This window comes from Vigna unguiculata, chromosome 8 (genome assembly GCF_004118075.2).
Source record: "Vigna unguiculata cultivar IT97K-499-35 chromosome 8, ASM411807v1, whole genome shotgun sequence".
Lineage (NCBI taxonomy): Eukaryota > Viridiplantae > Streptophyta > Magnoliopsida > Fabales > Fabaceae > Vigna > Vigna unguiculata.
This window is the reverse complement of record NC_040286.1, coordinates 14622514-14639351: the sequence shown is the minus strand read 5'-3', so window position 1 is coordinate 14639351 and position 16838 is coordinate 14622514. Positions and strand designations below refer to the sequence as shown.

Genomic DNA, 16838 nt, shown 5'->3' with positions numbered 1-16838 from the left:
CAAACACCACCGTCGCTAACTCCAAATTGTGCGTCAGATAGTTTTTCTCATGCACCTTCAACTGTCTCGATGCATAAGCCACTGGTCTTTTGTCCTACATCAGCACACAACCCAGACCTTGATATGAGGCATCACAGTACACCTCAAACATTTTCGTGGTATCAGGAATGGCCAACATTGGAGCGGTAGTCAATCTTCTCTTCATATCCTCAAAACAGGCCTTACACTCGTTTGTCCATGAGAAAGGCTGGTCTTTTCTGGTGAGCTGTGTTAGTGGACTCACCATCTTGGAAAAATCCTCCACAAATTATTGGTAATATCCTGCTAGACCCAGAAAACTCTGCTCAACTCAAGGGATACGGTCCTAGCTCAACTCAAGGAATCCAACAATCTTACCTTTGAAGCATCTCCAAAAAGCCTTATAACCAGGACTCACAACAGCCAAATCGCCTAGCGGGGGACACGTACCGCTAGGCATAACCAGCTTCCAGGCCGCCTGGCGGGGGACACATACCGCCAGGCGCCAAGCGCCTAAAAAAATACCAAATTTGGGATGTCACGGAACATTAGAAAATTTTTGCGTTTAGCAAAAAAGGAATAAACATTGAAAATTTACTAATAAAAACTTTTAATTTTAATTTAAATTACATAGTTCAAAATATCACTTTGTCTAAAAATTCAAATAACACTTGCGTACAAAAGAAAATTACATAATTTCTTGTATCTAATTTATAACAACTAAATAACTTATAAAAAACTCCCGAGTCCACCCCAGCCTCTCGTCGATCTACTCCACGCCAAAAACATCTGCATTATCATCTGCTCCCGTATAACACACATGTTATACGATCATCACATATACAACAAACACACAAACAAACAAATAGGGGTAAGCTAACCATAAACAATGATATTCATAAAATAAATTCATAAATAAAATATGTCCAATCATACTCAATATCACATTCAAGTAACACTTAATCAAAATTCAATCAATCATGCCAAACCAAACATGGCATCACATTCCTCTCAATTCTTCACATATAATGATTATAATCAATCTTTGGTTTTTCGCGGCCTCTCACCCCACAACAACATCTAGTTTCCTAGAACAGATGGTGGTCGTGGTTGTGGATGTGAGGTGGTGGTGGTTATGGTGGTGGATGTGCTGGCGGCCGTGGAAGTGGCCGTTTTGGTGGTCGTGGTGGCCATCATGGTGGTGGTGGTGGCCATCGTGGTGGTGGTGGTGGCTTGGTGGTGGCACTGGTGGTGGTTTTGTGTTGTGGTGTTGGTGGCCGTGGTGGTGGTGGTGGTAGTGGTTATGGTGGTTGTGGCTGTGTTGGTTGCCATGGTGGTGGCTATGGTTATGGTGGTGGTGCCCATGGTGGTGGTGGTTATCGTGATGGTGGTGGTGGTTGTGGGGTGTTCCTGGTCGTGGTGGTGGTGGTGGTTTTCATGGTGGTAGTGATGGTGGTGGTGGTAGTGGATGTGGTGGCGGTCCTGGAGGTGGTTGTTGTGGTGGTGGTGATGGTGGTGGTGGTGGTCGTGGTGGGGGTGGCCATGGTGGTGGTGGTGGTTGTAGTGGTTGTGGTGGTGGTGGTAGTGGTTGTGGTGGTGGCTGTGGTTGTGGTCATTGTTGTGGTGTTGGTGGCCGCGGTGGTGGTGGTGGTGCCAGTAGTGGTGGTGGTGGTGGTGGTTGCCGTGGTGATGGCTATGATTGTGGTGGTGGTGCCCATGGTGGTGGTGGTTGTCGTGATGGTGGTGGTAGTTATGGTGTTGTTCTTGGCTGTGGTGGTGGTCGCGATAGTGGTGGTGGTTTTCGTGATGGTGGTGGTGGATGTGGTGGTGGCCGTGATGGTGGTTGTGGTGTTCGTGGTGGTAGCCGAGGGGGTGGTGGTCGTAGTGGTGGTTTTGGGCCTAGTGGTGGTGATGGGCCTAGTAGTGGCCATGATGGTGGTTGTGGTGGTGGACGTGGTTGGGATGGTGGTGGGAGTGGTGGTGGTTGTTGTGGTGTCGTGGTTGTGGATGTTGTGGTGGTGGTGGTGGTGGGGGTGGTGGTTGTGGTTGTGTTTGTTGTTGGGTGGTCGTGGTTGTGGCCGTCGTGGTGGTCGTGGTGGTAGTTGTGGCCATGATGAGATGCCTCGAGCTAAGGGACCTACAACAAAAGCCATGGCTAGGAGAATACAAGAGGAATGGGCCTTAAATGCGCATGCAAGGCCCAAGATGAACTTCACATGGGCCAAGGAAGATGTGAAGACCTAGCCTAGGACATTTTGCTTGTAAATACTAGATTAGGATTTTATTTTAGGCTTTGTAATTTGGGCCCGGTAGAATAGGGTTTTTTTTGGGCCATGTATTGGGCCTTAGAGGAAATTGGGCTTTAGAAGTAATTTTGGACCAAAAAGGGTAATTGGGCCAAATGGGCCAAGAGTAGTGTGTCTACTCTAGAAAAGTCTAGAAGCTTCTCAAACTTGCTCTCCAAGGATGAGAGTTAGCTTCCCATGGCAAGACAAGTGTGACTTGCTTAGGTGGCAAGTCACACCTCCCACATGCTCCTTTTTGGCTCCAAAATTACACTTTCTAGACTCCTTTTTCCCTCCACTTTTTGGAGACTCCTTGGTCTCATTTTAGCCTATAAATAGAAGGCTTAGGAGATGTATTTTTCAGCTTGAAATTGAGGAATGAATTGCTGCCCAAATTTGTGCACAAATATCTTTTGAGCTCACCTTAGAGTAAACTCTTCTCTAGTTTACTCTAGTCTTCTTCCTTAGGAGTTGGCCTCACCTCTCTTAAGAATCCTTTCACCTATATCCAACCAAACACCTTAAGCTTCTTTCCTTCATGCTTCCGCATCCAACACCATCCATGGAGCCTCCATTCTTCATGCAAGCTCCAATGGAGACAAGAAGAAGCCATCATGTGGTATCATGAGCCTTGGTTTTAGTGAGTTAAGTGCTTCTTCTCGATTTTTCTTTTAATTCCGTGTTGTTCATCACTTCTCCTACTTGTCTTGCTGTTTTTGTTCATTTTAATTTGAGTATTAATGTCTTTTTACTTTGGTTCATCCTCATTTGCTTCATCTTGAACCATCCTTGTGTGCTTTAGGTGTTCTATTTGGTTTCTACCGTTTACTTTTCATTTTAATTGAGTATTTGTTGTTTTTTGTTCAGTTCATTCTCTTGTTCTTGAGTTTATTTTGATTTTAAGATCCATATGTTTTGTCTAGAGTCATGTTTAGTCCATATATGTCATTAATTCCTTGTTTAGCTTTTAATTTTCTTTGAATTTGTTGGTGATGTGTTGCTGAATTTCTGTTTCAGATTTGAGTGCAGTTTTTAATCCTTAAAAATTAACACTCTCTTCTCTCTTTGAGCCTTGGAAATGAACCTTCACATCTAGACAACCTTAGTTATCTTAATGTCCAGTGGGAATTTTCCTTGTGCTTGCTTAACATCACCATAAACCACACTAAATTTCCTTTCAATTAATTGTGCTTTGGTGCTTTTTCATTTCCGTTTTTGAGTTCAGATTGCTATTTAGATCTTAGTAATGTCTTAGAGTCAATTTCCATTGTGTTTCATTGTGTTTCATGATCTTCTTTTGATTCCTTTAAGTTTCCTTCTCCTTTGTGCTTTTTGTTTCCATTAAAATGCAAATGATCATGATGAAGGATTGACCCCAACCAAGGATGGAGGCACATGCTTAAGAAGACTAAGCATGTTTAGAAAGGAAGTTCACTAATCCTTCATCCCTTTCATTTATGTTTGTTATTTTTGATACCCTAAGTTGACTTAGTTGAATCAACTTTAGTTGACTTGTTGACCTTTGACTAGGTTTGACTTGTTGACTATAGTTGACTTGACTTAAGCAAACATGCTAATCTATGTTTATTTGCTTTGTAGGTTAATTAGGAGTAAGAAAGCAATGCTAGGTGGCACATGGTGATTGGGGAGCATAAATGATGTGGAGGAGAGAGTAAAGCAAAGGCATAAAGCATAAAGAAAAGGCATAAAGCAAGTGTACCTATGTACCTTTGGTCTCCTTTGTTTTTAGCACACTATGGCCACTTTCTAGAGACATATGAGACACATTCTTGGTCTCCTTTTGTGCTAGAACGAAATTAGCCTTGCACACACCATAGTTAGCTCTTTTGTCTCTCATTTTTGTAACCTTATTTGACCTAGTTTCTAGAAGCTAGGGTTAGGTTTTTGTAGAGACATCCTTAGGTATCTTTTATTTGCTTAGAGGCCCCTAAACTCTTCTATATAAGGGTTGCTCCTAGACATGTAAAAGGGTTGAACATTTTGAAGTAAAAACACTCTTGTGTCTCAACCATTTGTGAGAGTTTCCTCCCTTGGGAGTGAATACTTCTAAGCCTTATCTTGCATAGCAAGTGGCGGCACACATCCACTCATCTTCAAGGTTGCCATGGCTTCTAGCCTAGCCTTGTAGTGGCGTGCTTCTCACATTTTTACCATTCCTTTCCTTTCCATTTTATGTTTTCTTCTTCCTTTAATTGTTCTTGGTTTTCTATGGTTTATGTGCTTTCCATTTCCTTTTTGTTTTGAATCAATCCATCATCTTCTTCTCCTGAGGTTTGTGAAAGGAACCTTCACATCTAGATAGCTTGCTATCTTAATGTCCAGTGGGGATTTCACTTAGCTTTCTTAATCAATTCACACCCTATTCAATAATCTTAAAAAGGAACATGATAATCCTTCATCAGATCAAGCATAGTGTGGTGGTGATTCTGTTTTGTGGTGGAAACTAGCTGTTGTAAGATCTATGAAAAGAAAGAAAAAGAGCACAAAAATAATACAAGCAAGTGCCAAAAAGAAAATATCAAAAGAAAGTGGCAAAAGAAGTACACTACAATCACTACCATCACTTGAGTTTGAGAGCATTATTTTGTTGCATTTTACTGCTGTTCCAGTTTCTGTTGACTGCACACTGTTTGTATTTGATTTATCATAAAAACTTTTCCGGTGCAAATCCAAATCGAATTTTTTCCTCCTTTAGCTAAGACATAGACGAAAAAGTGAAAAAAAGAATCATTGAAAAATGTTGAGAAATGAAAAAATGAAAAATAGCTGAAGCAGAGGCCTGAATTCACGTTTTTGGACTAGCAGTGAGTGAAAAATCAAATTTCAGTGCAGTTTTCTAGCTTATTTTGGTTGTTTTTCATCCATTATAGTGTCATTCATTAGGTAATTCATTTGAGTGCTTATCTTGTTTCTTTACCTTATTTCTAGTTTGTCATTTCTTTGGTAATCCTTTGAGTTTGTCATGGCATTATTCACTTTTGGTTTAGCAATTATAATTTTTTGCTTTTCTTGCTTTATTTCTTGACCTCTTTTGGTTTGGTTTCTATATTTGGTGCATACTTCTTTTTGGAGGTGATCTAATTTTCCTAAGGTAGCATCCTAGGAGGTGGAGTACCTAGTCCCGAAAGAGAATCCTCTTTGGTGAGATCAAGAGGAAGTGCAAGAGTGAAACACTTGTGAGGACCAAGCCAAGAAGACAAAACCAAGAAGACCTTTTACATGTTGTGCACTTTGATTGTATTCAGAATTGAGTTGTAAAATTGTAATGCTTTCGTTCTTGTGTTCATGGCCTAGTTAGGTGTCTTGGGGGAGTCTGAGGTACTCAATCCCATCTCCTAACTAGAACCTCTTCTATACATTAGTGAAGCGCTTTTAGTGGTGAAGTTTGAAGGTTCCAAGTGCCTTCTACTTCTACTAAAACTTAGGCTGCATATAGCTTATAATCTTTCTTGTTTTTAATTTTCTTGTTTGATAGTTTAGTGTGTGTCAACTTAGTCTTTGAATTAATTTCATTTAAGAAGTTTTGTACAAAAGTTTCAAGTTCCCTTGGCTAGGAAAGACTTGGTATGTAAGCAATCCAAGTGATTCATCTCTCTTTCCTGGAGGAGAACTAAAAGCTTTTGCTATCTACTTCTTCTTTGAAATTTTCTTTTAAAGACCAAAGTCTTCTAAAAAAAAATGTCTCAACCTCCTTCTCAATGTATGAGTGCTTCAAATGAAGAAGAAATAAGTTTGAAACAAATTGCCTTTGATTTGAGAGCACTACTACGTTGGAAGGAAGATGAAATAATTGCAAGGGAAAGGGAAAAACAAGAAAGAGATAGGTTTCATCAACTTTTAGATGAAGAGAGGAGGGGAATAAGAAATATGGAAAGGTTGCATGAGAGGATGAGTAATAGGAGTCAACATTTGTACTCCCACACTCCAACACTAGCCACACACTATGATGAGTAATAGGTTGACAACTTCTATCAACCTCCTCCTCCTCTAAGAAGAGAAAGAAGAGAGCCTAGGGAACCAAGAGCCATTAGAATAGACCTCCCTCACTTTTATGGGAAAGATGATGTTGAAGCTTATCTTGATTGGGAAATGAAGGTTGAGCAACTCTTTGCTTGCCATCAAATAAGTGAGGAGAGGAAAGTACCCTTAGCTACCCTTAGCTTCAGGGCAATGCTATGTATTGGTGGACTGCTCTCGAAAGAGATAGGAGAATCAATCAAAGTCCCGAGGTCAAATATTGGAATGACCTCAAAGGAGCCCTTAGGAGAAGACATATTCCCTCCTACTATCATAGAGAGCTAATGGATAAGCTCCAAAGACTCCATCAACATAAAATGAAAGTGGAAGAATATAGACAAAAGATGGAGTTATATATGATGAGGGTTGGGATTAGGGAGTCTGAGGATACCACCATTGCAAGGTTTCTTAGTGGCTTAAGTCTTGAGATAAGAGATAGAGTAGAATTGTTGCCCTACCAAGACTTAAATGACTTGGTTCAACTTTGCATAAAGGTAGAGCAACAAATTCTAAGGAAAAATTTTCGAAATGACTACTCTAACTCTTATACCAAGAAAGAATTCAAGAGGGAGGGTAAGCAAGTCAAAGAGGAACCCTTCCAAAAGTTTCAAGGAAAAGGAGAAACCAAGGGAAGGCACATCTTCACACACTCGCACTAGTGAAATCAAATGTTTCAAGTGTCTTGGTAGAGGTCATGTTGCATCTCAATGCCCCACCAAAAAGACCATGATCTTAAGGGGTGTTGACCACTGTAGTAGCCAAGATGAGCAAGAAAGTGAGAGTGAGACTTCTAGTGAGGAGTCTAATGATGAGTGATGAGTTCAAATTTTTGCCCTCATTTAATATTTAAATTTGGGGATTTAATTGAATTTTCTGTGCTTAAAGATTGATTTAATTAGGATTTGTGATTATTGGATTTATTGAGTAAGTTTGGTAAAAGTGGCGTAAAAATTGATTTTAGTTGCATAAAATATTATTGGATATTCTAACGTTTGTTAATGCAGCTGGAATTTATTTTTGGTCAATTAATAGTGTGATTTTGAAAATATTCAAAGTTACAAAATAAGTCCAAAATCAAGAAATTCTGAAAAAGAATAAATCAGGAGCTAAATGCACCCCCATATTTTATTTGCACACTCCTCCCTCAAGTGGACCACAAAAACCTGTTCTGCACCCCCAGTTTTCACTAAGTTGCACCCCTCCTACCACTTAAACTCCACTCAACCAGATCGTGCCATGTGGCAATCCCCACCTCTTTAAAATTAGCCAACCAGAACAAGCCACGTGTCATAATCCTACCCCTCACCAAATTAACCAATGGAAGGCTGCCACGTCATCATCTTCATCTCACTCATGAAACCCTAATTTTCTCTCTCCTTCCACCACCATGGCAGCTGCCGCCGCACCTCCACACCATTGCCGGCGACGCACCAACAACCACGGCAGCAACCATCTTCAACCTCCATCTCCAACGCACCTGTCCTCGCCGCGAACTGCACCTGCAACGCGCGCGCCACCACCATCTCCACACAAGAACTGCACCACGCGCGCGCCGTTTCCGACAACCATCGCAGCTCCACGCGCCTCCATCTTCTCCCGCAGACACCACCGCGCCGCGCCACCACGCCGGAAAACACTGCAGAACCACCGCGATGCAGCACTTCCATTTTCTCTCCATCATCTTCTTCGTCGTCACGGCAGCGCAGTTCCGTCACCACTGCATCTAGCCTCGCAAGCCACCTTCGGATTCACGACCACCGCGCATCTTCTTCCTTCACGCATTGCAGCGCCGTCCACGCCACCATGAACGAGAACGCACCATGGCAGCCCACCATTTTCGCACCAGCAGCGTCCACAAACCTTCACCACCACGCCTTCGTCGTCGGAGAAGGAGGAGCAGCCGCGCCGTCATCCACAAGCCTCCATGAAACCCTAAACGCAGCAAACCCTAGTCTGGGAGAGAGAAGTGCACTCTGCGCCACGTGTCAGCATCTGATAGGACAGTCAAACTGGTCAACTGGTCAACTCTGGTCAACTGGTCAAAGTCAGCAGTCAACTCTGGTCAAAACTGCAAATATGGTTAAATAAGAGGGGCAGAATTGGAAATTGGACAGGAATTAAGTTGCTAATTAATTAAATAAAAATAAAAGATTTTAGCAACTGACAGATAAAGCCCAAAGTCCAGTGGAAGCCTATATAAAGAGACTTAAGGGAGCAGAAGGGGGACTGACAATTTACACTGACAGCTTAGACACTTAGAACTCTCTGGTTTTGGCAGATACCGTCTCCACCACATCTCTCATTCTTTCTTTTATTTTCTTTTCATCATATTATCATGTATTCCATCAAAGCCATGGAGGGCTAAGCTTTTAGGGTTGATTCCACTGTAATTTCTTAAATGGATTCTGAGGTTAGATGAATTTATATGTTTTGTTATTTTGATTATTGTTGTGGTTTTTGTTTATCTATGTCCTTTGCTTCTTAATCGAATAGAAAATAATGATTTTAAATCTACATGCATGCTAATCATATGAGTTAAAAGGTTTTTAAATTAAATTGAGACTTTACTTTGATTTTGTTTAGAAACTTTCATTTGATTAAATAAGTTTTTGCCAATAATTGAGACTTTAATTTGATTAGAGGTAATTACTTTAACTAAAATTAGTCAAGACTTTACTTTGATTAATTAAGTTTTCTATTTGGTAAAGAAACAAAGGAATAGACATGATTAGGCATAGTAAAATTAATTGAGACTGTACTTTGATTGAATTTACTATGGACAATCTAACAATTCTCACTTTTAATTGAGACTGTACTTTGATTAAAAGTGAGGATGCCAACAAATGAATTGAGTCTTTACATTGATTGATTTGTAAATCAACAACAATAATTAATTTAACAATAATCTCTAGATAACCAATGAAGAATCTTATTTAGAAAAAGCAGTGGAATTGACCTATTTACTATTACTGTGTTTACAATCTTCCGTGTCATTTTCTTTGCATATCAAAACCCCCTATTTTTATAGTTGCTAGTTTTAAATTGCATTTTTGAGAATCAAATATTTGAGATCAATTCCGTATTCGTTGTGAGACGACTCAGGGTTATCTTAACCCTAACTATTTTTTCACTACAAACTGGCAATACTGAAGTTGCTAAAGTAGTGGTAATTTGATCGCCTAACGACAGCGATATCAAATTTGGCGCCGTTGCCGGGGAATACGGTTAGTATTTCTTTTATTTTGATTCTGTTTTTATTTATTTTATTTTATTTTATTTTATTTTTTTATTTTTATTTTTTTATTTATTTTACGCATATACGTTTAATATAGTTTGTTATTTTGTAGTATCTAGTTTTCTGTTAATATATTCCAAGCAAAGTTCTATTTTTGTTTTGATTAAGAATTTCTTTTAAGAAATTTTTGAGACTAGTTTGGAAAACTCTGTCTAGGAAAGACTTGGTATTTAAGTTGTCCACTGTGACGCACCTCTCTTTCCTGGGAGTAGACCCAACGACATCTTAACTCATTTCTTTCTTGAAATCTTTCTCCAAAACAAGAATAGGAAAAAAAAACACACAGGGAAACACTTTCAGGTGGACTGCATAGTGCATGACTCGGGCCAATCCGGGTCAATTTTATCAACTTGATTCAGAACTTGAAAGGAACTTGCGTAAATCACGTAGGAGACTTGAACTCAGGTGTTCTACTGAAGGAGCACCATCATCATCTGAACCTACCACTGAAAGTGTACCACTAGAATCACCTCCGGTGATTAACATATCTTCTGATCCATCACCTGAACCAGAAATTCAAGAAGATAGAATGGAAGAAAGAACAATAAGAGAGTTGGCTTCACCGGATGCAGCAATTACACAAAACATGTGCATCCAATATCCAGATGGAGAATGTGAGCTTAAGTCTGGGTTAATCCATCTTTTACCCAAATTCCATGGATTAGCAGGAGAAGACCCGTACCATCATTTGAAGGAATTTCATGTTGTTTGTTCATCCATGAGACCTACAACAGTGACAGAGGAACATATCAAGCTTAAGGCTTTTCCATTCTCATTGCAAGATGCCGCTAAGAATTGGTTATACTGCCTTCCGCCAGGATCCATCAATACCTGGGAGACTCTGAAAAGATTATTTCTGGAAAAGTTTTTTCCAGCATCTAGAGTTGCTGCTATTCGCAAAGATATTTATGGGATAAGGCAACAAGAAAGAGAAAGTCTTCACGAGTATTGGGAAAGATTCAAAAAGTTATGTGCTTCCTGTCCTCATCACCAAATAAACGAGCATCTCCTCATTCAATACTTTTATGAGGGATTGAGTATCATGGATAGACAAATGATAGATGCTGCAAGTGGAGGGTCATTGGTGGACAAAACGCCAACAAATGCAAGACAATTGATTGAAACTATGGCGTCGAACCATCAACAATTTTCCACAAGGAGTAATTCTATAACTCTATTGAAGGGAACCCATGGAGTAGAAGCTTCATATGTTGCAGATCACAAGAAATTAGAAGGGAAGTTGGATGACTTAGCAGCCATGGTAAGGACCTTGACAGACTTACAGAAAAAGCCTATCCCTTCTACTTTATGTGGAATTTGTGCTTCTACTAATCATCCTACAGAGGCTTGTTCTATGTTAAAAGAGACAGGGACGTTAGACAATGAACAACCTCAGGCATATGCTGCAAACATCTATGGCAATAATAGACCACCTCGGCAGCAATACAACCATGATTTGTCCTCCAACAAGTACAACCCAGATTGGAAGGAATATCCCAGCCAGAAATGGGGAAATCAACAGCCTCAACACCAACAAGTCTATGTTCCACCTCAACAGAGGCAACAACCACAACCAGCGGCAACCTCTGGTGATTCAAACATGGAGGCAATGATGAAAATGATGGCTGACATGATGAAGGGACAAATCAATGAGTTGAAACAGACGATGGAAGCAACCAATCAAATTTGCAAAATCAGATTGGACAAATGGCAAATGAGTTAAATCAGATGAAGTCTCAACAAGGCTCAAGCAATTTGCCTGCACAAACTGTAATCAACCCGAGAAATGTAAGTGCTATTACTTTAAGATCGGGTAAGCAAATACAAGGTCTTGGGGATGCCCAAGAAGATGAAGATAAGGACAATGAAGTTGTACCTAATGATGAAAGAGGAAGATCAGATGAAGCAACACAAGCAACATCTGAAATGCCTGCACCCAGTGATAACTCCAGGTTGGTATCCCCTAATACTTCCTCTGAAAATCCTTCTCCTTATTCTCCTCCTCCTCCCTATCCAAACCGTTTGAAACCAAAAACTAAAAAGATGGAGGAGTTAGACAAAGAAATCCTGAATACTTTCAAGAAAGTGGAGATAAACATTCCTTTGTTGGATGCTGTGAGACAAATTCCTAAATACGCCAAGTTTCTCAAAGAATTATGTACACATAAAAGGCGTATTATGGACAAAGAGGTAGTGAACATGGGAAGAAACGTCTCTAGCTTAATTAAGAAGCCTGCAGTCAGAATGCCGCAAAAGTGTAAGGATCCAGGTATGTTTTCTGTTCCCTGCATTATAGGTAGTACTAAGTTTGACAATGCTATGTTAGATTTAGGAGCTTCTATTAATGTAATGCCTTTATCTGTTTTTACTTCACTTCATCTTGGACCTCTTAAGTCTACTGGTGTGGTCATTCAATTGGCCAACCGTAGCACAGTTAACCCTGCAGGTGTGCTAGAAGATGTGCTTGTCCGTGTGGACAAGTTAATTTTTCCTGCAGATTTCTATATCTTAGACATGAAGGATGATGAAGGAATGAGTTCAACCACAATCATCTTGGGAAGACCATTCATGATGACAGCACGTACCAAGATAGACGTGCATGCAGGATCCTTGACTATGGAGATAGGAGATGAGAAGGTGCAGTTCAACGTGCTAGAAGCCATGAAGCACCCAATTGAAGACCATTCTTTGTTTTGTATTGATTTATTGAGTAATGTAGTGAACAATTATGCTTTTGGACTTTTGGACGTTTTATCTGGTTTTTCTTCTTCTTTGGATTTTTCTTTTTCGAATATTTCGGGCTCAATTTTAGACGAAAGAGAAAATTGTAAAACAGGTGATGTTGAGGACGCGGTGTCACTATTTGATACCTCTGTGGCGTCCAAGTGTGATGCTGAGGTGGCTGAAATTACCTTAGGCAGTAAAATGTTGCCATCTGTGGAACAGCCACCCACTTTGGAGTTGAAACCTTTACCATCTCATTTGAAATATGTTTATCTTGAGAGGGATGGGAAACTCCCTGTTATTATATCTGCCTTGCTTACTGACGAGCAGGAACAAAAGCTATTGCAGGTTATCAAAGATCACAAGCGAGCAATAGGCTGGACTTTGGCAGATATTCCTGGTATTAGTCCTTCTTTCTGCATGCACAGAATACTCTTGGAGGAGGATGCTAAGCCAGTGAGGCAACCTCAGAGGAGACTGAATCCTCAGCTGATGGAGGTTGTGAAGAAAGAAGTCACCAAGTTGCTACAAGCAGGTATTATATATCCCATTTCTGACAGCACTTGGGTGAGTCCTGTACATGTGGTCCCCAAGAAATCTGGGATCACCGTGGTCAAGAATGAGAAGAACGAGTTGATTCCTACTCGTATTCAGAATAGCTGGAGGGTCTGTATTGATTATAGAAGACTAAACCAGGCCACCAGGAAGGACCACTTTCCTTTACCATTCATGGACCAGATGTTAGATCGATTGGCAGGTAAGTCTCATTACTGTTTTCTTGATGGATTCTCTGGGTATTTTCAGATTTGTATTGCCCCAGAGGATCAACATAAGACTACTTTTACTTGTCCATTCGGTACATATGCTTATAGGAAAATGCCATTTGGCCTTTGCAATGCTCCTGGAACATTTCAGCGATGTATGATGAGTATTTTTACAGATTTGTTGGAGCATTGTATTGAGGTTTTTATGGATGATTTTAGTGTATATGGTTCATCTTTTGATCATTGCTTGTCTAATCTTGCTAGAGTCTTGGAGAGATGTGAAGAAACTAACCTTGTTCTAAATTTGAAAAATGGTCATTTTATGGTGGAACAAGGTATAGTTTTAGGTCACGTTTTTTCCAAGAATGGTATATCTGTAGATCCTGCTAAAATAGATATTATTTCACAATTGCCTTACCCCTCTTCTGTGAAAGAGGTTCGATCTTTTCTTGGACATGCAGGATTTTACAGGAGGTTTATCAAGGACTTCAGCAAGATAGCCAACCCTCTCTCCAAACTTGTTGCAAAAGGATGTAGTATTTGACTTTGGGAGAGAGGTGCAAAGATGCATTTGATACATTGAAAAAGGCGCTTACCACCACTCCTATCATCCAGCCACCTGACTGGACATTACCATTCGAGTTGATGTGTGATGCATCAAACTTTGCAGTAGGAGCGGTGGCTTGCACCAAAAAGATGGGAAGCTATCACATGTGATATATTATGCTTCCAGAACATTGGACACAGCGCAGGCTAACTACACCACGACTGAGAAGGAATTATTGGCTGTTGTGTTTGCCTTGGACAAATTCAGACCGTATATACTTGGTTCCAAGGTAATTGTTTATACTGATCATGCAGCATTAAAATTCCTTCTGAAGAAAGCAGATTCGAAACCAAGGTTGATCAGATGGATGCTACTGCTCCAAGAGTTTGACATTGAGATTCTAGACAGAAGTGGAGCACATAACTTGGTAGCTGATCATCTTAGCAGGATTGAAAATGGAGAAGATAACATTCCTATTAAGGATGACTTTCCTGATGAAGTCCTCCTAGCATTGACTGCTGTGAAAGGTATGTTTCCTGAACCTTGGTTTGCTGACATTGTTAATTATTTGGTTGTTTCTGCTATTCCTCCTTCCTTCTCCAAATATGAAAGAATCAAGCTAAAAAGTGAGGCAAAGTACTATATCTGGGAAGACCCAATCTTATGGCGCATTGGTAGTGACCAAGTCATAAGGAGGTGTGTTCCAGATATCGAGATACCTCATGTGCTTGAGTTCTGTCATTCGTCTCCTTTTGGTGGACATTATGGCACACAAAGAACAGGTAGGAAGGTGTTGGATTGTGGATTATATTGGCCTACTATTTTTAAAGATGCACAGAGGGTATATGAAAATTGTGAGCAGTGCCAAAGGGCAGCCAGATCCATTACAAGAAGGGATGAAATGCCTCAACAACCCATGCTATATTGTGAGGTATTTGATATTTGGGGTATTGATTTTATGGGTCCTTTTCCTCCTTCTTTTGGGTTTTCTTATATTTTGCTTGCTGTAGACTATGTCTCCAAATGGGTGGAAGCCATAGCTACAAGGACTAATGATTCTCGAGTTGTTATGAGTTTTGTCAGGTCTAACATTTTCTGCAGATTTGGGATACCACGAGCCATCATCAGTGACCAGGGGACTCATTTCTGTAATAGGCTACTTGAGAACATGTTGAAGAAGTATGGGGTGACACATCGCATTGCTACACCATATCACCCCCAAACCAATGGACAAGCAGAGATCTCTAACAGAGAGATTAAAAAGATACTAGAGAAAGTAGTGAAGCCTAGTCGAAAGGATTGGGCAACAAGATTGGATGAAGCACTTTGGGCACACAGGACAGCCTACAAAACACCTATAGGTATGTCACCTTTCAGGGTGGTTTTTGGAAAGGCTTGTCATCTACCTGTGGAGATTGAACATCGGGCCTATTGGGCCGTGAAAGCATGCAACTTGGATTTGGAAGAAGCAGGAAATGAGCGAAAGCTTCAGTTGCAAGAACTAGAGTAGATTAGGCTTGCAGCCTATGAAAATTCAAAGTTCTACAAAGAGAAAACCAAGAAGTTCCATGACCAAAAGCTTGTGGCTAGAAAGGATTTCAAGGTAGGCCAGAAGGTGTTACTATACAAATCCAAGCTTGGTCACATGAGTGGTAAGTTGCGTTCTACTTGGGAAGGACCATACATTGTTACAGAAGTCTTCCCTTATGGAGCAATGGAGATCAAGGAAGAATCCTCAGCAAGAACTTTTAAAGTTAATGGGCATCATCTTCGGATATTCAATGAAAATCAAGATATGCTGAACAAGACGATGGATGGGATGAACTTGACGTCTCCCTCATACCTTCCACCTTGAGGAGGTAAGTACACTTCATACTTTTTCTTTGCATTTTATACATATTGAATACATTGAGGACAATGCATGGATAAAGTGTGGGGGTGTGGGGAGATTTCCCCCTTTTCTGTTTTTGTTTTCTATTTGTTTTGTTTTTCCTTTTCTAATTTTGTTTTCTGTTTGTTTTTATTTAAAAAAAAAGTTTCTGCTTTCAATAACACATATTGACATTGGATTTTTGGATTTGATTTACTAATTGGAACGGTCATAATTCTGGGAAAATAAAAGTCATGTGCTATGAGTGGATTGTTTTCTGTGATTTACTTGATTGAGTTGATTTGAGAGTTTCTGGAATAAATCTTTTGTGAAAGAGTTTTTGACCTTGTGAGTTTTGAGCTTTATTGTAAGGATGAACTACCATGTGTCATTCCTATTTTTCTTGTGTGAAATCAAATGTTTCAAGTGTCTTGGTAGAGGTCATGTTGCATCTCAATGCCCCACCAAAAAGACCATGATCTTAAGGGGTGTTGACCACTATAGTAGCCAAGATGAGCAAGAAAGTGAGAGTGAGACTTCTAGTGAGGAGTTTAATGATGTCTAAGGAAATTGCCTATCCTTGTGAAGGAGACCTTCTAATGATTAGAAGACTTCTTAGCAACCAACCCATTCCAAAAGAGCCAACACAAAGAGAGAACATCTTTCATACAAGATGTAAAATTTTAGAAAACACTTGTTCTCTCATTGTAGATAGTGGTTCATGTTGCAAGTCGTGGTGGTGGTCTTTAGACGTGGTGGTGGTGGTGGTGGTGGCCGTGGTGGTGGTGGTGGTGGTCGTGGTGGTGGTGGTTGTGGTGGTTGTGGTGGTGGTGGTGGTGCTGGTCGTTGTTGTGGTGGTTGCTATGGTGGTGGTGGGGGTGGTGGCTGTGGTGGTGGTTGTGGTTATGGTAGTGGTGGTGGTGGTGGCCATGGTGGTGGTGGTTGTTATGGGGTTGTGGTGGTGGTGGTGTTGGTCATAGTGGTTGTTATGGTGGTGGTGGTGGTGGTGGTGGTGGTTGTGATGGTGGTGGCGGTCGTCGTCAGCATGGTTGTCAAATTTGTAGTGTTGGTAGTCGTGGTGGTGGTGGTGGTGGTTATGGTGGGATTCCTGACAATGGTGTTGGTGGTGGTGGTGGTGGTGGTGGATGTGATGGTGGTCGTGATAGTGGTTTCGATGCTCATGGTGGTAGTCGCGGTGGTGGTGGCAGTGGTAGTGGTGGTGATGGCCCTGTTGGTTACCATGGTGGTGGCCGTGGTAGTGGTAGTGATGATGGTTGTGGTGGTGGTGGTGGTTAGG

The 16838-nt window shown here is 40.7% G+C and overlaps 1 protein-coding gene across 1 annotated transcript; it reads left to right on the top strand.

Moving 5' to 3' along the window:
- Positions 1-1153: 1153 nt before the first annotated feature.
- On the top strand, positions 1154-16837 carry LOC114194899 (loricrin-like). Its single transcript, XM_028085305.1, has 4 exons — positions 1154-1338; positions 1604-2068; positions 7736-8323; positions 16522-16837. Exons 1-4 carry the CDS (start codon positions 1154-1156, stop codon positions 16835-16837), a joined length of 1554 nt encoding a protein of 517 aa, XP_027941106.1.
- Position 16838: the final 1 nt, after the last annotated feature.

Excerpts from the sequence above, each read along its gene's own strand:
- LOC114194899 (XM_028085305.1), top strand. The coding sequence starts at position 1,154 with ATGGTGGTGGATGTGCTGGCGGCCGTGGAAGTGGCCGTTTTGGTGGTC. Across the intron at positions 1,339-1,603 it reads GTTATGGTGGTTGTGGCTGT|TGGTTGTGGTGGTGGCTGTG; the intron begins GTTGGTTGCCAT and ends TGGTGGTGGTAG. Across the intron at positions 8,324-16,521 it reads AGAAGTGCACTCTGCGCCAC|TGGTTGTTATGGTGGTGGTG; the intron begins GTGTCAGCATCT and ends TGTTGGTCATAG.